The sequence below is a fragment of the Macaca nemestrina genome, chromosome 3 (assembly GCF_043159975.1).
Source record: "Macaca nemestrina isolate mMacNem1 chromosome 3, mMacNem.hap1, whole genome shotgun sequence".
NCBI classification, from domain to species: domain Eukaryota; kingdom Metazoa; phylum Chordata; class Mammalia; order Primates; family Cercopithecidae; genus Macaca; species Macaca nemestrina.
Window position 1 is genome coordinate 157736619 of NC_092127.1, and position 24194 is coordinate 157760812.

General features: G+C 40.0%; 1 protein-coding gene across 5 annotated transcripts in view; it reads right to left on the bottom strand.

Annotated features, from left to right (window-relative positions):
* LOC105487727 (ubiquitin conjugating enzyme E2 K) overlaps window positions 1–24194 on the bottom strand; it is an 85313-nt gene that overhangs the window by 23671 nt on the left and 37448 nt on the right. For 3 of the 5 annotated variants that reach the window (XM_071093706.1, XM_071093705.1, XM_071093704.1), the window contains exons 2-4: window positions 22982–23075; window positions 14723–14781; window positions 1569–1651 (exon numbers count right to left, since the gene is read on the bottom strand). Coding sequence is in view for 2 of the 5 variants with exons in the window: in XM_071093705.1 (XP_070949806.1) it covers window positions 1569–1651; window positions 14723–14781; window positions 22982–23075 (236 nt within the window). In the remaining 3 variants the exon portion in view is untranslated. The remainder of the gene's footprint in view (window positions 1–1568; window positions 1652–14722; window positions 14782–22981; window positions 23076–24194) is intronic. The other 2 variants (XM_071093707.1, XM_071093708.1) reach the window with 2 other exon arrangements.

Sequence of the window (24194 nt, forward strand, 5' to 3'; positions counted from 1 at the left end):
GCTTAAAAATTCTAGTACCAACAATAATATATAATCTTTAGAAGATTAGGTAGCCAGGCTGGGCCCATTAAACACAGTTTTGGCTCCAAGTGTTCTTACCAACTGCTGTTTTGTTTTGTTCTGTTATACCTTCTCTTGTAAAAGAGTAAAATCAGAAGAAAAGGTTGTAATACACACTCACTCAACTGATTTTTTTCTAGTTTTATGGTTTTCTCCCACTCCAATTAATTTTTATACCTTTGGTCTTAGTTTTTCCATCTATAAAATCACGTGCGAGGCCAGGTGCAGTGGCTCAAGCCTGTAATCCCAGCACTTTGGGAGGCCGAGACGGGCGGATCACGAGGTCAGGAGATCGAGACCATCCTGGCTAACACGGTGAAACCCCGTCTCTACTAAAAAACACAAAAAACTAGCCGGGCGAGGTGGCGGGTGCCTGTAGTCCCAGCTACTCGGAAGGCTGAGACAGGAGAATGGCGTAAACCCAGGAGGCGGAGCTTGCAGTGAGCTGAGATCCGGCCACTGCACTCCAGCCTGGGCAACAGAGCGAGACTCCGTCTCAAAAAAAAAAAAAAAATCACGTGCTAAATAATTAACTATCATCTTTATCATTGTTAGACTACACAAAGCTTCCAGCCTGGGCAACAGGAACCCTGTCTCTACAAAAAAATACAAAAACTAGCCAGGTGTGGTGGTATGTGCCTGTATTCCCAGCTACTTGGGAGGCTGAGGTGGTAGGACTACTTGGGCTTTAGAGGTCAAGGCTACAGTGAGCTGTGATTGCGCCACTGCACTCCTGCCTGGGCGACAAGGCAAGACCCTGTCTCAAAAAAACAAAAACCAAAAAACAAAAGCAAAGCTCTAATTTAAGGGAATTACATAAAGTAACTTATTTAATCCTCTCAGCTCTATGAAGTGGGTGTCAACCCATTTTGCAGACGAGGACACGAAGGCACACAGAATTTAGGTAATTTGCTCATGACCATGCAGCTTGGTAAATTGGAGAGCCAAGATGTGAACCTGGTGGCTCCAGAGCAGAAACTCTTAAAACACTTAATGCTGTGCAGAGCAAATCAGACAAAAAATGTGAAAGCACAATACTGCTATCCAAATGAAGACATCACCTACAAAGGTGCTCCTTGTTAGAATTCATAAACCAAAGTCATAACTGTGCTCAAACTGTGCTCCATTAACACAACTTGCAACAATTTTGTAACTTACATTCCATCCAAGGGGGATATAACTACTTCAATACTTACTTTCTATTTTTTTAGTCTTTCACAAATATCTTCTTAAGATAGCAAATAATCAAATTTACCAAAATAACAAATGAAACCCAAGACTTTTCAAAGTGTAAAGCTAGCATCTAACATTATCTAACAAGTCTCTATTTAAATATGGATTGTGATCTTAATTATATTGCATTTTCAATTATGTACTTGAGACTTTATAAAGTTACTGCCCAAACAAGATAAAATATAATATATGTTTTGAGGCAATTACACATTTAGCACTCTTATAGTCTTGGTATTCACATGAGAAGGAGAGAAGGTGAATTCAAAATCTCTTACCATTGATCTTTCAGGATATCCAAACAAATAGCCCCTGTGACGGAACTAATATTAGGATGCCATATTTTAGTGATAAACCGGACCTAGAATATAAAGCACACTTGAGTTTTTCAGTAACAGAAATAAAACAGTTTAAGCAGAACTACAAGAAAATGAAATCTTCAAACTAAAAAAAGAAAGGTCCCTATATCTATTACATCATTTTGCCTAGGTGAAAGAAGGGGTGTAGAAGACAAAGGATCCAGTAAGCTGAATGTTGTCACTAACATATATTGTTTTTAAACTCTTTAAATGTTCCTCCTTTAAACAAACCCAACAATTACTAGGAGATTACAATTTACCTAGAATAATGGTAGATGCTATGAGAATACAACAGAGAATAAAATCCATTTTGGTAAATAAAATAGTATATAAAATAAAAACATAAATAGTAAATGGCACTTTCTACATGTGAGGCAGGGTGCAGAATAGACTTGAGGAAAAAAGTAAGTAAAACCAGTGAATGAAAGCACAAACAGTAAGTGACTGTGCTTTTTTTTCTGTATAATTTTTTCTCAAATTATTTTTATTGAAATGCCTATTATGATGTAGCAAACACTGAGGAGATACTAAGGCTTAGAGTTTAAGAAACCTAATCAAACAGCTAAACAGAGCACAATGTAAACTCCCACAATCTGATTCCAGATTCTGAGTCTAATCATCTCATTATTTGTGTCATTATGGAAGAAGAATAAATCAACAAGTGAAAATTAAGAAAATGCTAAAACACCATGAAATTAAAAAGTTCATCAGCTCTTACTCATGAACTTTTGGAGGGTCTTGTATTCTTATCTCTGACACATATGACAATGACTAGTTGAGCCCAAATTCTTTGACACTTAATAGATTAATTACTATGTGCCAATTAATGTATATAGTACATTATGTACATTAATATGTAATGGCACATTAATGTTCTAAGAACTTTACAAAAATTAGCACTCATACACTGTAATCCCAGTATTTGGGAGAGGTAGGCAGGAAGGATCCCTTTAGCTCAAGAGTTTTGAGACCAGCCTGGGCAACACAGTGAGACCATGTCTCTACAAATAAGAAAATTAGCTGGGCATGGTGGCACACACCTGTACTCCCAGCTACTAGGGAGCTGAAGCGTGAGGATCACTTGAATCTGAAAGGTTGAGGCTGCAGCAAGCCATGATCATGCCACTATACTACAGCCTGGCCAACAGAGCACAACCAACTGGAAAAAAACTGACTCTTTAATATATGCCCCTCAGCTATTTATGGAAAAAAGCTAAGTTTCCACTTCTCTCTTCTCTTTGTGACTTCTTGATTTGTCTACACTATTTCTACTTCCTTACCTCCTGCTCACTCACTAACTCATATTCAATCTAAAAAGGCACTTTAATTCGCCAATGACTTTAAAATACCGAAAACTAACAAGATACTTTCCATTCCTTCATTCTTGCTATGCTTGATTCTTTTCAGTCTTAATAATCTTACTACTTTCAATGATACCTACTTCTCTCCATCTTCTCATTAAAGGAGACAATCATTCATCACCTAGGTTACTACATAGTCTCCTGACTTTACTGCCTTCCCTTCTGTTATCTCCAATTTATTTTCCCAACCGAAACTAAAGAGAGCCCTTTAAAGTACATCTGATTTGCATCACCATGCTGCTCTAAGGACCATTAATGACCTCTCATTCCCTTCAATGCGGACCCACTCTCTCTCTCTCTTTTTGAGGAGTCTCGCGCTGTCGCTCAGGGAGTGCAGTGGCACGATCTCGGCGCGCCAACAGGGTGAGACGGGGTTTCGCCATGTTGGCCAGGCTGGTCTTGAACTCCTGACCTCAGGTGATCCACCCGCCTCGGCCTCCCAAAGTGCTGGGATTACAACAGGCCTGAGCCATCATGCCCGGCCAAGCCCACACTCTTAACCTGGCCCTAGACTACCCCTGAAATCTGTTTTTTTTGTTTTGTTTTGTTTTGTTTTTTTTGAGACACAGTCTTGCTCTGTCGCCCAGGTTGGAGTGCAGTGGCACGATCTCAGCTCACTGCAAGCTCTGCCTCCAAGGTTCACGCCATTCTCCTGCCTCAGCCTCCCGAGTAGCTGGGACTATAGGCGCCCGCCACTACACCCGGCTAATTTTTCTGTATTTTTAGTAGAGATGGGGTTTCACCGCGTTAGCCAGGATGGTCTCGATCACCTGACCTTGTGATCCTCCCACCTTGGCCTCCCAAAGTGCTGGGATTACAGGCGTGAGCCACTGCGCCCGGCGGAAATCTCAGTTTTTACCTCTATTCCCCATTCCACTCTGCTGCTCAAAAAGTCATAATAAACTTTTCCCCTGCTCTGGGCCTTCATACATATTTGTTTTCTCAATAACATACCTCTGTGCCCTCTTCTCCCAACTAACTCCTACTCTTCAAGTTTCACTTTCCATATCACTTCTTCCTGATCTGTTCCACACACCTGTAGTTTCCTTTGTCATAGTATTAATTACATTTCTGTGATTTCTGCCTTATTTGTCTGGTCTTCCATAAAAGACATTGTATCCATCCTGCTTAATAAAGCATCCCCAGATATAAGCGACTCACACTAAATGAATGTGCACTTAACATTACAGCAAAAATGTTATTATAAGGCTAAATATCAAATACAATGCAAGTTAAGTAAGACAGTAATATAGGGCTTATGTACAACAAACATTTCTCCCTTTTTCCTTTTTCTTCCCCAGAGAAGGTCTCACTCCTATAAGCCCAGGCTTGAGTGCAATGGTGTAATCTCGGCTCACTGTAACCTCAACTTCCCAGACTCAGGTGATCCATCTTAAAAGTAACTGTGACTATAGGCACACACCACCACACCCAGCTAATTTTTTTATTTCTAATAGTGTTGGGGTTTCACCATATTACCCAGGCTGGTCTTGAAGTCCTGGGCTCAAGAGATCTGCCCGTCTTAGGCTCCTGAAGTACTAGGATTACAGGCATAAGCCACTGAGACCACATCAAACACTGCTTTATAAGAGATATAACCACACATTTCACATCTTAATACAGATTGAGTGTTTCTTTTTCTTTCTTTCTGCTTTTTGGAGGCAGGGTCTCACTCCCGTCGCCCAGGCTGGAGTGGAGTGGTGCGATCACCGCTCACTACAGTCCTAACCTTCTGGGTTCAGGCAATCCTCCCCTCTTGGCCTCCAAAACTGCTGAGATTACAGGCATGAACGAGCCACAGTGCTTGGCCTATGCTGAACATTTCTTATCTGAAAATCTGAAATCCAAAATGCTTCAATGAGCATTTTCTTTGAGTGACATGTAGACACTCAAAAAGTTTCAGATTTTGGAGCATTTCGAATCTCAGATTTTTGAATTTTTAATAATCAATCTCCATTTACTATTCAATGAGTTCAATTCATAAACAATCATATGCCATAATGTCAGTAACTCAAGGAATTCACAGCATTTTATAACTTTAAAACAATGTGGTGGCCGGCGTGGTGGCTCATGACTGCAATCCCAGCACTTTGGGAGGCCGAGGCAGGCGGATCACAAGGTCAGGAGATAGGCCTGGCTAACACGGTGAAATCCTGTCTCTATAAAAATACAAAAAATTAGCCGGGCGTGGTGGCGGGCGCCTGTAGTCCCAGCTACCATAGTCCCAGCTACTCCCATGGCTGAGGCAGGAGAACGGCGCGAACCCAGGAGGTGGAGCTTGCAATGAGCTGAGATCGCACCGCTGCATTCCAGCCTAGGGGACAGAGCGAGGCTCCATCTCAAAAAAAAAAAAAAAAAAAAAACCACACACAAAAAACCCACTGTGGTTTAGTATTTTCAACAAGATTAGAAAATGTAATTTTGGCCAGGGGTGGTGGCTCACGCCTGTAATCTCAGCACTTTGGGAGGCCGAGGCGGGCGGATCAGGAGGTCAGGAGATTGAGACCATCCTGGCTAACACGGTGAAACCCCATCTCTACTAAATATACAAAACATTAGCCGGGCGTGGTGGCGGGCGCCTTTAGTCCCAGCTACTTGGGAGGCTGAGGCAGGAGAATGGCGTGAACCCGGGAGGCGGAGCTTGCAGTGAGATCGCGCCACTGCACTCCAGCCTGGGCGACAGAGCTACACTCCGTCTCAAAAAAAAAAAAAAGAAAGATAATATAATTTAAAAACACTATTGGAGATGTCAGAAGGATTACAGTTTAGTCAAGTGAGCTGAAGATATATGAAATATATCTTGCCTTTTAATTTTACTTTTTAACTACTCCTGGGCTGGAGTGATTCTCCCGTCTCAGCCTCCCTAGTAGCTGGGACTACGTTTGCGCCACCATGCCCGACTAATTTTTGTATTTTTACTAGTGACGGGGTTTCACCATGTTGGCCAGGCTGGTCTGGAACTCCCAAGTGATCCGCCTGCCTCAGCCTCCCGAAATGCTAGGATTACAGGCATGAGCCACTGTGCCTGGCCTTTTCTATTTATTTTTGAGACAGGGTCTTACTCTGTCACCTTGGCTGAAGTGCAGTGGCACAATCTCGGCTCACTGCATCCTCGAGCTCCTGAGCTGAAACAATTCTCCTGCCTCAGCCTTCAGAGTACTTGGGACTACAGGCGTGTGCCATCACTCCCGGCTAATTTTCATATTTTTTGTGGATACAGGAACAGGGTTTCACCATGTTGCCTAGACTTTTCTCAAACTCCTGGGCTCAAGTGATCCACCCATCTCAGCCTCCCACAGTGCTAGGATTACAGGTGTGAGCAAAAAGCAGGATATGGCATTCAGCATTGCTTTTTAAAGAAGGGTCTTCTATGCAGAATTCTCTGTAGATACATAGGAAAAATGCCGACACAATTAAATTACTGAACTAATTCTTACTTTGTACTATAATCTATAGTTAGAAATAAATAATTTTGAATTTGGGCTGAGAATGGTGGCTCATGTCTATAATCCTAGCAGTTTGGGAAGCCAAGGCAGGGGGGTTGCTTAAGCTCAGGAGTTCGAGACCAGCCTGGGCAATATGGTGAGATCCCATCCCTATTTAAAAAAAAAAAGAAGAAAGTAAAAAAGAAAAAGAATAATTTTGGATTTGCAGATGACCCACTAAAGAATTTAATCTTCAAGGCCAGGCATGGTGGCTCAGAAGGCTGAGGTGAGAGATTGCTTGAGCCTGGAAGGCAGAGGTTGCAGTGAGCCATGATCATGCCACTGTACTCCAGCCCAGGCAACAGAGCAAGAACCTGTCTCAAAGAATAAAATTTAAAAAAAAATTTTGTAAAAAAAAAATTTAATCTTCAAGATTATCTCCATGGCCTAGCACAGTGAATCAAGCCCGTAATCTCAACAATTTGGGAGGCCAAGGTGGGAAGACTGTTTGAGGCTATGAGTTTGAGACCAGCCTGGGCAATGTAGCAAGACCCTGTCTCTATTAAGAAAATAATAATAATGTCTCCTTATTTTTATATACAAAACTAGTACTAGCATTGTCTGGGAACTTCAGAACACTCAATAGCTTTGGAAAGTACTCAATAAATAAAAACAGAAATCTGAACACTACGTAACAACAGATACTAAAAGTTCCCAGACAGAAACGAAGGAAACTATTCTTAAATTATCAACATTGGCATAGCATCAATGGTTCTTATCTCCTCCTCCAAGATGCACTGTACATTTCATTCACTCTTTAACAAACACTTCAGCTTCCACTTCATGGTAGATTTGAGTTCATATTTCCATTTGTAACTTCCAGTTTTAAGATCTGAAGATATGTGAAGTGTGTTTCTTGCTTTTTTTTTTTTTTTTTTCAGATGGAGTTTCACTCTGTCGTCCAGGTTGGAGTGCAGTGGTGCGATCTCAGCTTACTGCAACCTCTGCCTCCTGGTTTCAAGCGATTCTCCTGCCTCAGCCTTCTGAGTAGCTGGGATTACAGGCGCGCACCATGACACCTGGCTAATTATTTTCAGTAGAGATGGTGTTTCATCATGTTGTCCAGGCTAGTCTTGAACTCTTGACCTCTGGTGATCTACCGTGCTTGGCCGTATCTTGTTTTTTATTTTATTTATTTTTGAGACAGGGTCTCAAAACATATATTATTAAACCAGCTTTAACTCTCTTATCATACAAAAGAAAATGTTATTTTATTTTGAATATGCATGTACAGATGAGCATATGCTCATTAAAGATTATTAGCATTGGTATGTATATACAACTTAACATGTAAAAAATATGTTGATAACACCAAGAAAACAAGAGCAAAATTCACAACTTAATTTATTTTTTTTTTTTTGAGACAAGAGTCTCACTCTGTAGTCCAGGCTGCAGTGCAGTGGCACGATCTCGGCTCACTGCAACCTCCGCCTCCCAGGTTCAAGCAATTCTTGTGCCTTAGCCTCCTGAGTAGCTGGGACTGCAGGCTCATGCCACCATACCTGACTAGTTTTTGTTTTGTTCTGCTTTTTGCATTTTTAGTAGAGACAGGTTTTTGCCATTTTGGTCATGAACTTCTGAGCTCAAGCCATCTACCTGCCCCCTGCCTCCCTACGTGCTGGGATTATAGGCATGCAAACCATCGCATCCGGCCTACAACTTAATCTCTATTCGAACAGGACACACCATTGGGCTAGAATTTTACTAATGATTTTTTCACTAGCACAACACACATTACAATTTAACACTAGAAATCATATTGGTTGTATGCATTTAATCAAATTCCTTCTACAGTATTATCATCTGATTTAAAGATATATTTTTCTCTGTTTAGAAGTAAGCCTACTCTTCTGGTCAATGATATATTGCATAATAATAAACAAAATATTCTGTGACCATGGTAAGACAAATGTGAATTTTTAATCTTTTCTCAAATTTTAGCTGCATAGTAGTAATGAAAATATAACCAGCTACTTTGTTTTTTTTTTTTTTTTTTGAGATGGAGTCTCGCTGTGTCGCCCAGGCTGGGGTGCAGTGGCACGATCTCGGCTCACTGCAAGCTCTGCCTCCTGGGTTCACGCCATTCTCCTGCCTCAGCCTCCGAGTAGCTGGGACTACAGGCGCCCGCCACCACGCCCGGCTAGTTTTTTGTATTTTTAGTAGAGACGGGGTTTCACCATGTTAGCCAGGGATGGTCTCGATCTCCTGACCTCGTGATCCACCTGCCTCGGCCTCCCAAAGTGCTGGGATTACAGGCTTGAGCCACCGCGCCCGGCCTACTACTTTGATACTTTTACCTCATAAGACTTAAAATTAAGCCTGAGTCCAAACATATGTGAACACACAATTCAGCAAGAAATTTACATAAATATTCTCCATTCTTCTCATTTTATTTACCCATCAGTAAAAATTCAAATCAACTTAGTATACATCTAGAACATATTTATCATGTTCATTAACATTTACTGCAAGAGCAGCACAATGCCACAAGTGGGGTATGTATCATATTTATTTTCTTGTTTGTTCTTTTTTTGTTGTTTTAAAAAATTTTATTTTATATATACCATATTTAAAGAACACTAAACTGTAACTATGACTAACTGGTTGAAATCACAGTAATACAAATTGGAGTTGAACCTAAGATGTTTCTAAACGTCAAAGCTACCTCCAAATGGAACAGCTGGAATTAAGAGATGTAGAGGCCTTTTTCTTCTTTCTTTTTTTTTTTTTTTTGTGTGTGTGACTAGAGACAGGGCCTTGCTATGTCGTCCAGACTGAACTCAAACTCCCAAGCCCAAATGCTTCTTCTGCCTTGACTTCCTAAAGTGCTGGGATTATAGGCATGAGCCACCATGCCAAAGCAGGTAACAGTGGCCTTAACAGCAAGACGAAGTAGTAGCAAAAACGTCAGACATACTTCAGTTCTTATGTTTTGAGTCTATTTTTCTCATTTTAATAAAACAGGAGTGTGGGTGTGGTGGCTCATGCCTGTAATCCCAGCACTCTGGGGAGGCCAAGGTGGAGGGATCACTTGAGCCCAGGAGTTAAAGGCTGCACTAAGCTATGATTGTGCATGCCAGAAGACTCCAGACTGAGCAACAGAGTAAGACCCTGTCTCTAAAAAAAGTGGGGATGAGGTGGGAGAGATTTAATAAAATATTTATTTCAAGAATTAAATGAAGTTACAGGTCAAAGTGCCTAAAACAGAGCCACAATTATGCAGTTACTTTGAAGCTATTATACCCTATAAAGGCTATACCTTTACTGAGACATAATTCACCCACTTAATGTGTACAACTTCCTTTTCTTTTCTTTTTTTGAGACGGAGTCTTGCTCTGTCGCCCAGGCTGGAGTGCAATGGCGTGGTCTTGGCTCACTGCAACCTCTGTCTCCCGGGTTGAAGCAATTCTCCTGCCTCAGCTTCCTGAGTAGCTGGGATTACAGGCAAGTGCCACCACACCCAGCTAATTTTTGTATTTTTAGTAGAGATGGCGTTTCACCACATTGGCCAGGCTGGTCTCGAACTACTGACCTCAGATGATCCACCCACCTCAGCCTTCCAAAGTTCTGGGATGACAGGCATGAACCACCGTGCCCAGCAACTGTACAGCTTGCTAACTTTTAGTATATTCACGGACTTGTGCAACTATCACCACAATCTATTTTTTGACTATTTTATCACCTCAAGAAGAAACCTGGCCGGGCACGGTGACTCACGCCTGTAATTCTAGCACTTTGGGAGGCCGAGGCAGGAGGATCACAAGGTCAGAAGATTGAGACCATCCTGGCTAACACGGTGAAACCCCGTCTCTACTAAAAATACAAAAAATAAGCTGAGCATGGTGGCGGGTGCCTGTAGTCCCAACTACTCGGGAGGCTGAGGTAGGAGAATGGCCTGAACCCAGGAGGCAGAGCTTGCAGTGAGCCGAGATCACGCCACTGCACTCCAGCCTGGGCGACAGAGCGAGACTCTGCCTCAAAAAAGCAAAACAAAACAAAAGAAACCCTGTAACCATTGGCAGTTACTTCCCCATTCTTCTATCTCTAAGCCACCACCAAATTCCTTTCTGTCTCTAGTCTCTAGGATTTGCTTTTTCCAGTATTTCATAAAAATAATACAATGTAAAGCTTTTGTGTCTGGTTTCTTTCACTTAGCATAATGTTTTCAAGGTTCACTGATACGTTGTATCATTTATCAGTACCTCATTCTTCTTTATAACCAAATAGTATTCCATGATATGGATATACTGCATTTTATTTATCCATTCACCAGTTGACGAACATTTTTGATTGCTTCCATTTTTTTGGCTGTAATGAATAGTGTTGGTATGAACACCTGTGTACAAGTTACTGTGTGGATAAATGTTATACCTGGAAGTAGAACTGCTGAGTCACAAGGGAACTCTTAAGTTTGCCATTTTGATCAAACTGTTTCCCAAAGAGGCTGCAACATTTTACATTTCCCCCAGCAATGTATGAGAATATGAATTTATAGAGAAAATTTAAGTGTCAATACTACTATATTTTAAAATGCTATTATAAAGGAAAGCCAACAGACTACTTTGGAAAGAGCCTCCCTCACTTGGGGTGGCAGTCATTGGTTAATGCTGTCTAACATTTACCAAGTGCTTACTACTATTCCAGGCACTTGTAACTTACATTTCATCAAATATCAGGCACCATCAACTATTTAACATAACATTGTTTTATGTACCCTTATGATACAGTTTGGATTTGGGTCCCTGCCCAAATCGCATGTCAAATGGTAATCCCCAGTGTTGGAGGTGGGGCCTAGTGGAAACCGGATCATGGTTTCTCATGGCTTAACACCATCCCCCTCGGTGCTGTCATCGTGTTAGTGAGTTCTCATGAGATCTAGTTGTTTTCAAGTGTGTAAGCATTTTCCCCAACTCTCTCTTGCTCCTTCTCCTGCCATGTAAGACGTGTCTGCTTCCCCTTGGCCTTCTGCCGTGATTATAAGTTTCCTGAGGCCTCCCCAGAAGCAGAAGCCACTGTGCTTCCTGCACAGTCTACAGAACCACGAGCCAATTAAACCTCGCCCAGGCTGGAGTGCAATGGCGCATCTCAGCTCACCGCAACTTCCGTCTCCCAGGTTCAAGCCATTCTCCTGCCTCAGCCTCCCAAGCAGCTGGGATTACAGGCATGCGCCACCATGCCCAGATAATTTTGTATTTTTTGTAGAGTCAGGGTTTCTTCATGTTGGTCAGGCTGGTGTCAAATTCCCGAACTTCAGGTGATCCGCCTGCCTCAGTCTCCCAAAGTGCTGGAATTACAGGACTGAGCCACTGCACCCGGCCTTAAACCTCTATGTTTATAAATTACCCAGTCTCAGGTATTTCTTTATAGCAGGGTGAGAACATACTAACACACCCTGGGAAACAAAAACCTCTGCCAATTAAATTATGACATGCCATCCACCAAAAGATGTATCCTGATTTCACAGATGTTAAAAATGTGGGGAAAAAATAGATCATAGAATTAACGAAATACAGTTATCTATACCGATTAACTTCTTTAGTCTTCGTAACCCTAGGAAAAGATTTTGCAGGTGAAGAACCTGAGGCACAGAGATTACATAAGAAAGATTTGAACTCTGGTTGATTGTTCTTAAATACTCACAGGTTGAGAGATTTTGTCCTTACTTTTTCCTTATCAGAATAAAGGAAGTAAAGCCCAGTGACTTAACATATGGGCTTATAACAGCCATATGGAATCTGGTTCCATTTAACTTCTAAGCCTCAGCTCACTCATTTATTAGGGTGGTTATGAAGACTTTTGGGAAAAGCATATAAAATTCCTAGCACAAAACAAGTGACAGCTGCTACTGTCATTATTTAATAGTAAAAATAAACTTTTTTTTTTATTAATAGTAAACATATTATTTTACTACATATAGTAAATAGTAAAATAGAGAACGGTTCCTATAAGAGCTCTTTTCTTCCTTTCTCCTTATTTCCACGAAAAAAACAAAAAACAAAATAAAACAAAATCCAAGGCTGGGCACAGTGGCTCAAGCCTGTAATCCCACAGTACTTTGGGAGACCAAGGTGGGCAGATCACGAGGTCAGGAGATCGAGACCATCCTGGCTAACATGGCCTGAACATGGGAGGCGGAGAATAGCCTGAACCCGTGAGGCGGAGCTTGCAGTGAGCTCAGATCGCGCCACTGCACTCCAACCTGGGCGATAGAGCAAGACTCTGTCCCCAAAACAAAAAACAAAAAACAAAAACAAACAAAAAAAATTAGCCGGGCGTGGTGGCAGGCGCCTGTAGTCCCAGCTACTCAGGAGATTGAGGGAGGAGAATGGCGTGAACCTAGGAGGTGGAGCTTGGAGTGAGCTGAGATTGCGCCACTGCACTCCAACCTGGGCGACAGAGCAAGACTCCGTCCCCCAAAACAAACAAACAAAAAAGTCCAACTGTCCATCAACAGCTGAATGAGAAAACAAAATATGGTCTATACTTAGAATGGAATATTATTCAGCCTTAAAAACAAATTCTGACACATGCTTTAACATGAATGAACCTTGATGACATTATGCTAGGTGATATAAGCCAGACACAAAACGACATTTTATGATTCCACTTACATGAGGTTTATGAATTAATCAAATTTAGAGAAACAAAAACAGTGGTTACCAGAAGCTGGGAGCAGGGAATAATGGGGAGTTATTGCTTAATGGGTATGAAGTTTCAGTTTGGGAAGGTGAGAAAGTTCTATAGACAGATAATGGTAAAGGTTAAACAACAAGGTAAATATACTGCCACTGAACTGTACACATAAAAATGATTACAATGGTAATTTTATGTCATGTATATTTTATCATAATAAAAAAAATCAACCAGACTTATCAGAAAATAGATGTACATAAACAATAGACTAATAGGCACCCCATAATGCTAGGTGAGCCAAAATCACCCTGGAACTTTCATTATCATATCTATTCTTAAACTGGAACAACCAATAGGTTGAATGAACAAATTCTAGAACATTCTGAGTGACTGCTATCATGCTTAAGGGACACTACACTATTGGAAACTACTGATAATATATAGGTGTATAAGACATGGTCCTTGACTCAGGAGCATAGAAGCTAAAAAAAGATACATATCCAAAATAATACATGAGTTGGAACTATATTTGTGTTGTCACTATATAAACTGTATAAAATGCTATTGAGAGAGGAGAGGGAGAAACATTTGATGAACTCAGCTTAAAGAAGAAAGTGATACTCGGGCCTCATAGAAAACTACAATTTTAAATAATAGGGGCAAAGAATTAAGCGAAACTGATAGAAAGCTGTGGAAGAATAAGCGTCATCTACAAATAAACAATCTAAGATGGAAAATGAGACCCACATTGTGGGTGGAAGTGGTAGAAGATTAGACTGGGAAACAAGATTGGGGTCAGGTTCTAGGAGGTTTAAAGTGTCAAGCCATGGAGTTTAGACTTTATTCAGGGAAAGAAAAGCAGCATGATCAAAACTGCACTCTAGGAATATTTCTAGACCAACAGTGCAGAGAATGAGTAGAAGTGGCAAAGATGGAAGGGTGATTAAATAACAGACAAAATAGGGAATAAAGTTGAATGCCTAAAGTGCTGATGACAGTAAAAGGAGAGACATAAAGGAAGTGGTTCAATCAAAAAATAAGTTTAGGTTGGGTCCCCATGTTGTACATGATCTTAGGGTATTCCATTCTCCCTTTCAACATTTATCACAGTTGCAATTCCATGCTGTTTTTTCCCACTATAATGTGAGCTCTATGAAAGGAGGAACAGTGTAAGTCTTAGTTACTGCTATATTCCTTGGCACAAAATACTCAAATAATGACTGAATGAAGAAGCTAGTCTCCTAAAACGCATACTTCTTTGAGTCAAGTAAGAACCTCTGTCTATGTGTAAAAGGGCTCTCTAAATTTGGGAACACTGACAAGTATTTCTAGATCTAGCATATAAGCCATTGTCAGATGTACATCCTATTCCAGTTTTGAGCCATTAATGGCTGCCTTTGGGTAAGTTTGCTTTTCATTCTAATTTCAGAAGCAAGCCATCTGTCATTACCTAAAATACCGTCCCCATCAAATTTACACAGTAAACAACTCATAAAGCTCTGACTTTAATAAGCCCTAAAATATATATTAATAAAAAGAGGTCAGAAATATAAAATATTTTATAAGTTCATGCACAAAAATAGGCTTACAGTACCTTAGGGGGATTAAATGGGTATGTTTCTGGTATTTTTATCTCTAGTTGATATCTTCCTCCTAAAAAAATGGGGAAAACAAAGTTAAGAATGCTGCTCAATTCAAATATGTAAAACAAATATATTGATGAACTTTTCAGAGCAGCTATTTCATATTCAATTAAAGAAATTCATTTTAAAGTTGAAACCCAGAAAGAAAGTAATCAAAAGCACTGGTTTTTAATTTAAAGGTTGTTTAAAGCATACAGAATATCCACTTCATACAACTATATTAGTTTATCAGTGAGTAACAAGGCTAGAGATAAATACATTAAATACATTAAATCCAGACAATGCAACGTCAACATTTCATCAGGACAATTAACTATTAGAGTTCTAATCTCCCACTGTGTCCTCTAATCCACCCTGTTAAGAATTGCTAAATAACAAACAAAAAAAGGGTCAGAAAAAAAAGAAGAAAGAAGGCAAGGAGGGATGAAAGTATAGATGATACGAAGGACAGAGATTATGCCATAAACAAAATTCTACTTCTGGCTGCTTCTTGCAAATGAAATAAGGTCCCAATCTTTTCATTTGTGCCCTAAATTAAATGTCAATACTTATTTGTTAACATTTTATTCGTGCAATTAAATTGTAATTACTTTTGTACCAGCCTAAAAAAAACAAGCTAGGTCCATGGCTAATTAATGCCTGCAGTCCCAACACTTTGGGAGGCCGAGGTGGGAGGACTGCTTAAAGCTAGGCCAGGAGTTTGAGTACAGCCTGGTCAATACAGCAAGACCTTGTTTCTATTATAATATAAAAAACTTTAAATATATTTTTTATTTTTTAAACAAAATTCAACAAGAGAGATAGACATAAAGACAAACTATTCCTTTATTTATTTATTTATTTATTTATTTATTTATTTATTTATTTATTGAGACGGAGTCTGACTCTGTTGCCCAGGCTGGAGTGCAGTGGAGCGCGGTCTCTGCTCACTTCAAGCTCCGCCTCCTGGGTTCACGCCATTCTCCTGCCTCAGCCTCCCAAGTAGCTGGGACTACAGGCACCCACCACCACGTCTGGCTAATTTTTTGTGTTTTCAGTACAGTTGGGGTTTCACCATGTTACCCAGGCTAGTCTCGATCTCCTGACCTCGTGATCCACCCGCCTCGGCCTCCTAAAGTGCTGGGATTACAGGCGTGAGCCACCGCACCTGGCCCAAACTATTCCTTTAAATGGGTTTATAAAATGCAAAATTTTACCAAGGAGCTTTTCTAACCAGTAATATACAAATAGAAGGCAACTTTTTGTTTTGTTTTGAAGTTATCTGGAGCAACTAGCATCTATACAGCATTTTTAAAAAGCTTATCTAGGCCGGGCACAGTGGCTCACACCTGTAACCCCAGCACTTGGGAGGCCAAGGGGGCGGATCACAAGGTCAGGAGAGTGATACTATCCTGGCTAACATGGTGAAACCCCATCTCTACTAAAAAATAGAAAAAATTAGCCAGGCATGGTGGCAGGCACCTGTAGTCCCAGCTACTTGGGAGGCTGAGGCAGAAGAATGGCGTAAACCGGGAGGTGGAGTTTGCAGTGAGCCGAGATCGTGCCACTGCATTCCAGCCTGGGCAACAGAGCAAGACTCCATCTCAAAAAAAAAAAAAAAAAAATTATCTAGCATCTAGCTTCTCACAACTGGGGTACTCAAGACTCAAGGAGAGGATAACTGCCTCTTAAGAATCTCTGGGCCGTGCACAATGGCTTATGCCTGTAATCCCAGTACTTTGGGAGGCTGATGTGGGCAGATCACTTGAGGCCACGAGTTCAAGACCAGCCTGACAAACATGGCGAAACCCCATCTCTACTAAAAGTACAAAAATTAGCTGAGTATTGTGGCATGTGCCTATGATCCCAGTTACTCGGGAGGTTGAGGCACAAGAATCGCTTGAACCCAGGAGGTGGATATTGTAGTGAGCCAAGATCGCACCACTGCACTCCAGCCTACGTGACAGAGCGAGAATCTGTCTCAAATAATAAACGGAACAGAACAGAAAAAAGAAAAGAAAACTCTGAAGGGGTAAGTCTCGCACTGGATGAGAGGCTGGATTCAACTCTTAACTCTTAAGAGTTTAAGCATCTTCTAAGATTTTATGACCAATTACTAATAAGAAAATACTATTACAAAATATAGTAAATAAAACTGTTCTATTGAAATATTTATATATAAGACTATGAGATTTCATTTCAAGATAATCAAAGAATACATTAGATCAAAGATGGCCATGAGCTGATAGTTATTAAAGCTGGCTGAAGAGGTTGCATTATATTCTTTTTTTTTTTTTTTTTGAGACGGAGTCTCGCTCTGTCACCCAGGCTGGCGTGCAGTGGGGCCATCTTGGCTCACTGGACGCTCCACCTCCCAGGTTCACGCCATTCTCCTGCCTCAGCCTCCCGGGTAGCTGGGACTACAGGCGCCCGCCACCATGCCCGGCTACTTTTTTGTATTTTTAGTAGAGACAGGGTTTCACCGTGTTAGCCAGGATGGTCTTGATCTCCTGACCTCATGATCCACCTGCCTCAGCCTCCCAAAGTGCTGGGATTACAGACATGAGCCACCTCGCCCGGCCTATTCCTTTTTATATATCTGAAACTCCCTGTAATAAAAAGTAAAATAAAAAACTGTGTGCTAGTAGCATTATTATCTTCAAAATTCTATACACTCAGTTATTTAAAAAGTCAAACAGGAGACTTTCTTCAGTATATTCTAGACTCTCTCAAATATATCTCCTCACTACTCCATTGTTATGAATGGATGGATGACTATGAATCTGAGGAAAAAATAAAAGTGGTACTATTTTCTTCAAGCCCTTTTTGGTTTGAATCCTTCTTTTCTTCTTCTTCCTCTTTTTCTTTTTTTTTCTGAGACAGGGTCTCGTTCTGATGCCCAGGCTGGAGTGTAGTAGTAAAATCTTGGCTCACTATAACCTCCATCTTTCAGGTTCCAGCAATTCTCATGCCTCAGTCTCCTGAGTAGCTGGGATTACAGATGCCCACCACAACGCTCAGCTAATTTTTGTATTTTTAGCAGAGATGGGGTTTCACCATGTTGGTCAGGCTGGTCTTGAACTCCTGGCCTCAAGTGATCTGCCCACATCAGCCTCCCAAAGTGCTGGGATTACAGGCAAAAGCCATTGTACCTGGCCTCTCTTCTTGCTATTTTTGAGATGGATTCTCACTCTGCTGCCCAGACTGGAGTGCAATGGTGCGATCTTGGCTCACTGCAACCTCCACCTCCCAGTTACAGCAATTCTCCTACCTCAGCCTCCTGGGTAGCTAAGACTACAGGTGTGTGCCACCATGCCAGCTAATTTTTTTATTTTTTAAAGTAGAGATGGGGTCTCACCACGCTGGCTAAGCTGGTCTCGAACTCCTGACCTCAAATGATCTACTCGCCTCAGCCTCCCAAAGTAATGGGATTACAGGCATGAGCCATTATGCCCAACCACTAGTTCTTTTTAATATAATCCCATAGTGATTAATGCATGAGTTGAACTAAATGCCTGAATTGTAGAACATATAGTAACAATAATGAAATTTAAAGAAAAGTAGTGGAAAGAAAAAAAAAAAAAAAAACTGACACATAAGAGAAGGGTACCTGAAGAAATTTTGTGACTATAACCGTCTATACCCAGAATTAGAAATGCTAGCTTCAAATACAGTTATAATAAATTTGGCTTCAGCACTACATAGGCTTTTCTTTTTCCTTCCTAAGAATTATTTTTTTCTGATTAAACTCCAGATTACCATCTCTATAACCCATCATACAAAGTTCTTCGTTAATGGCCAAAATAATCTCTTAGGAGCAGTGTGAGGGCCCAGAGATATTATATAAATAATGCTGGACTCACGAGTCTCTAAAATCTTATTTCTATTTCTATCCCTTATGTTACATGCTCTGACAACTTTCAATATACGACCACTTAGCATTAATCATAGCATCATCTGATCAGGGTAATACAACTAATGATAACTATATTATTCACATTATAATAGTTTTTACTATAAAACATTAACTTCTTGAAGAATAGCTTTTAATATTAAAAATTAACCATCTTTAAATTTAACTTAACCCAAAGAGGAGATGGGGAAGGAATGAGAATTTTTAAGCTGTCAACAATGATTCCATAAACCTAAAAGAAATTTTAGGAAGAAAAGCTCAAGAACTAAACTGTTCCTTTGTCACTGAATTATTAAGGCAAAAGAAGTGAAGAAAATTGAGTTAAGTAATATCTACAATATGGCATTTTCCCATGAGTACTCTACTTCACAATCTGATTCTTTAAATACTATAAAACAGCTGCCTCATTACTTAATAATGGTCATAAATAGTTTAACATTCCACATGTAAACTTTTGCCTTAGCATTTAAGTTTAGATTTTTAAAAACTCAAAAAACTGCAACATCCTTGCAATAAATATTTAACCTACCGTTATATTTAAAAGAAAAAGCATTAAAGTTTATGCCCTTGAATGGTACTTTTCCTTAACAAAATGAACTTCTCTCAACAGTTTCACATAAAATAATAGAATTAAAGTTACTCTACCTCATACATATACCAAAAAGCATATTAAATCTAATCTCATCAAGATACTCATTTAGCAGCAGCAGCAGCAGAAATAAGCACTTTTTTTTGAGACGCAGTCGCCTTCTCTCGCCCAGGCTGGAGTGCAGCGGTGAGATCTCAGCTCACTGCAACCTCCGTCTTGTGGGTTAAAGGGATTCTCCTGCCTCAGTCTCCTGAGTAGCTGGGATTACAGGCGCACACCACAGCACCCAGCTAATTTTTGTATTTTTAGTAGAGATGGAGTTTCACTACGTTGGTCAGGCTGGTCTTGAACTCCTGACCTCGTGATCCCCCTGCTTCAGCCTTCCAAAGTGCTGGGATTACAGGCATAAGCCACCCCGCCCAGACAGAAATAAGCACTTTTAAATGACCAAACTTTTGGCCCCATTCTCAGTATCGGGAAAAAGAAAAGAAAAAAATGTCCAAACTTGCTTCTAACCAATAAAGAATATATCTTTTTTATTTTTTATTTTTTTGAGACAGAGTCTTGCTCTGTCGCCCAGGCTGAAGTGCAGTGGCATGATCTCCACTCACTGCAACCTCTGCCTCCCGGGTTCACACCATTTTCCTGCCTCAGCCTCCCGAGTAGCTGGGACTACAGGCGCCCACCACTACACCCGGCTAATTTTTTTGTATTTTTAGTAGAGACGGGTTTCACCGTGTTAGCCAGGATGGTCTCGATCTCCTGACCTCGTGATCCACCTGCCTCAGCCTCCCAAAGTGTTGGGATTACAGGTGTGAGCCACCGCACCCAACCATAAGAATATATCTTAATATATCTTAATGTATATAAGTATACATTATCCATTTTAAAAAATTAATCTACCTATTAAATATTGCTTCTATCTAATTTGGCTCAGGAAGTGCCTTGTTTATAAAAATCAGTTAAAAAATTTAAAACTTTGCCGGCAGACCTCTAAAATAATGTCATTGCCCTACTATCTTCCAAAAATATTTCAAAACAATCTAAAAAAAAAAAAAAAAATTCAAGAATAACTGTAAGGCTTGTCTTCAAGAAGAAGCTAATATATTATTACATAAAAACATCTGCTATTAGGACAACCACCTGATTTTCGTAAGATAACTATAGGTCTCCTCTACATTTAATGATTGTAAAAAGGACTAAATGAAATAGCATCCATGAAAACGGCCAGACCAAGCAAGGCAGATAGGAAGCACTCAATAAACAGCATAAAAAATTAAATATCTAGAAATGGCTCATATTAACTATAAAACAACAAATAAAATTTTATCACTTAAGAATTGGTACAAGGTTGGGCACAATGGCTCATGCCTAGAATCCCAAGACTTTGGGACACTAAGGCAAGAGGATTGTTTGAGGCCAGGGGTTTGAGACCTGCCTGGGTAACTTGGCAAGATGCCATCTATCCAATAAAGAAAGAAAAAACGGGCCAGGCACGGTGGCTCATGCCTGTAATCCCAGCACTTTGGGAGGCCGAGGTGGGCAGATCACAAGGTCAGGAGTTCAAGACAAGCCTGGCCAATAATGTGAAACCCCGTCTCTGCTAAAAATACAAAAATTAGCCGGGCATGGTGGCGGGCGCCTGTAGTACCAGCTACTGGGGAGGCTGTCAGGAGAATCACTTGAACCCAGGAGGTGGAGGTTGCAGTGAGCCAAGATCGCATCACTGCACTCCAGCCTGAGCGACAGAGTGAGACTCTGTCTCAAAAAAAAAAAAAAAAGAAAAAAATGAATAAACAGAATTGGTATAATATGCTAAAGACATTCTAGGGTCTTCAACAATCTGGATTAAGAACAAGAAAATATTCAAAAATATTAGATTTTAAAAAAGTGTTTTGGGTAGCTGGGCGCAGTGGCTCACACCTATAATCTCAGCACTTTGGGAGGTTGCGGTGGGTGGATCATGAGGTCAGGAGATCGAGCCCATCCTGGCTAACAAGGTGAAACACCATCTCCACTAAAAAACCACACAAATAAATTAGCCAAGTGTGGTGGCGGGCACCTGTAGTCCCAGCTACTCGGGAGGCTGAGGCAGGAGAAAGGCATGAACCTGGGAGGTGGAGCTTGCAGTGAGCCAAGATGGCGCCACTGCACTCCAGCCTGGGCAACAGAGTGAGACTCCATCTCAAAAAAAAAAAAAAAAAAAAAAAAAAAAGGGTTTTGGGTAAACTGTTCATTACAGAATTATAGAACCACTCAAAAGTATTTAGCTGGCAGCCGGGAGTGGTGGCTCATGCCTGTAATCCTAACACTTTGGGAGGCTAAGGCAGGCATATCACCTGAGGTAAGAAGTTCAAGACAAGCCTGGCTGTTATTGTGAAACTCCGTCTCTACTAAAAGTACAAAAATTATAGCCGGCATGGTGGTGCACGCCTGTAATCCCAGCTACTCAGGAAGCTAAGGCAGGAGAATCACTTGATTCTGGGAGGTGAGGTTGCAGTAAGCCAAGATTTCACCACCGCACTCCAGCCTGGGCAACAGAGAGACTCAGTCTCAAAAAACAAACAAAAATTAACAACAAACACACACGAAGTATTTAACTGGATGTGGTGGCATGCACCTGTAGTACTAGCTACTGAGGAAGCTGGAGGATTACTTGAGCCTAGGAATTCAAATTTATAATGAGCTATGACCATGCCACTGCTCTCCAGCCTGGGTAACAGTAAAACTTTGCATCTAAAAAAATAGATAACAAAACAAAATAGACATCACCACCACTTCCAATATTAAGTGAATTCTGATTTACATAAAGTGATTAAAAGCACAGGCTTTGAAGGCAAAGCCTATCAGTTGTGCTAAGATGGTTGACCTTAGACAAGTCACTTCTCTGAACTTGTTTCTTCATCTATGAAACAGCAATCATTGTATTTACCTAATAAGATTTGCTGAAAGGATTAAATGAGAAAATACATGCAAAGATTGCATAATTAGGGTTACCATATATTCTGTTATGTTTTCTAATAAACAAATATTTGAATAGCTATTAATGCAAGAACCTTGGTTATATGCTGTATAACCTAAATTTACAATAATATTAATTAACGAAGACTCACCTAATAAGAAAGTAAAATGCTATAAGGCTTATTTCTGTATCTTACCACCCAACTCCATGGTCTAAAGTAGCTACAGAGTTAATTTGTGAACACCAAGTTCGGCAAAGCCACCTCCTTTCTATGTGTCTTGAAATGATCACTAAAAGCTTTCCTGAATAAAGAAAACATTTGGACTACAGCCTGTATGAAGACATATGAGTGAATGAAATGCTAAATGACAGAAAGAAGAACTTTAAAAACAAAAGCAACATTTCACCAGTGAGATATTTAAGGCAAGGTCTGTTTTAGATACCATATGAAGGGTAACTGAGTGTCTATAGTCCATATAATTTAGAGGTTTACCATGCCAGATCTTTTATTCTATTAAATTCTAACCTATAATACCTGTAACAAAGCTCTGCTAAACTTTTTGTGGAAAGAAAAAAATTAGCTAAAATTCAGTAAGAAATACCAGTCTATATTAAGTATCTAAATTTAGTATTTTTAAAATTGCTGTTTATCTAAACCAAATGAAGTTACCCTCCATATAATTTATAGATGTTTAAGATTATTCTGATTTAATGTTTTAGACAAGTTCTAATACGCACAATATTTTGATACAGAAAAAAGTACTTGCCTTCATATGGTGTGTCTGGAGGTCCCGCTATTTCTCCTCTTAATTCTGTAAAATTCTCATCTACAAGATCTACTTTAATTTGATTTTTGCTCGTCTTAAAAATAAACAGAGAATAAATGTTAGTATGTCAGCAAGAAAAACGCCTAAAGTATTACCTATAAAAATTTTTGAAACTCCCCCCTTTCATAAACTTGATTATCTGCTCTAGTAAAATAAGTCTGGGCTTTTCTAGGATTTAATTGGCCAGTTTTAAGAATATTTAAAACAAACTTAATAAATTTTAACTTCAATGTTTTAAATGAAATAACACCACTTTGAACAATACAATCGCTTCTTGAATTTCTAGGAATGTTATGAGAGAAAAATAGTATAAAACCTATTTTATGTTTGCCAATTCCATGTATATTAGGTCCAAAGTGATTAATCATCCACAGATGAACGCTAAGATACTATATTCTGAACTATACCCCCAGGATACATGAGTTCTGCTTATATAAACAGAAAATTCAGGGTAATTAAAAGCCATTTAGGCCATAAACTCTCACTTGAACTAACCATAACAACTCTAAATGTTTAGTTTAACTGACTGAAATAGTACACTATCCACCAGAATGATGAAAGCTCTAGCTATGTAACAGATTCTCCTTTCCATGAAAATTCCAAAGGACTAAATGCCTCAAAAGAATCTAAGGCCGCCTTCAATTTGTTTTTCTGCTTAGTTTATTAAAATGGCAACTACCTACTTCCAAAAACCAGATTTCTACTTTAAATTTATCTACACTGACTTATTTTGCACTTTATACTACTCCAAGTACTTTCCTATCTATAGCATTACTGAGTCTCTTAATCTTATGACAGTCCATTCTCAGAGCCATGATAACCTTAAATGAGTCAGAAAACCATCCCAGTGGGATTCACATTAACATTCGTAAGTGCCTGCCTGCAAATGGGCGCTCCACTTATATTCTCAAACCTATGTTAAAAATACAGTAAATCCTCTCCTCTCAATTTTTTAAACCAAAATCCCTAAAGTACAAGTTATATCTTCTTTTTTTTTTTTTTGAGACGGAGTCTTGCTCTTGTCACCCAGGCTGGAGTGCAATGGCACGATCTCGGCTCACTGCAACCTCTACCTCCTGGGTTCAAGCAACTCTCCTGCCTCAGCCTCCTGAGTAGCTGGGATTACCGGCACCCACCACCATGCTCAGCTAAT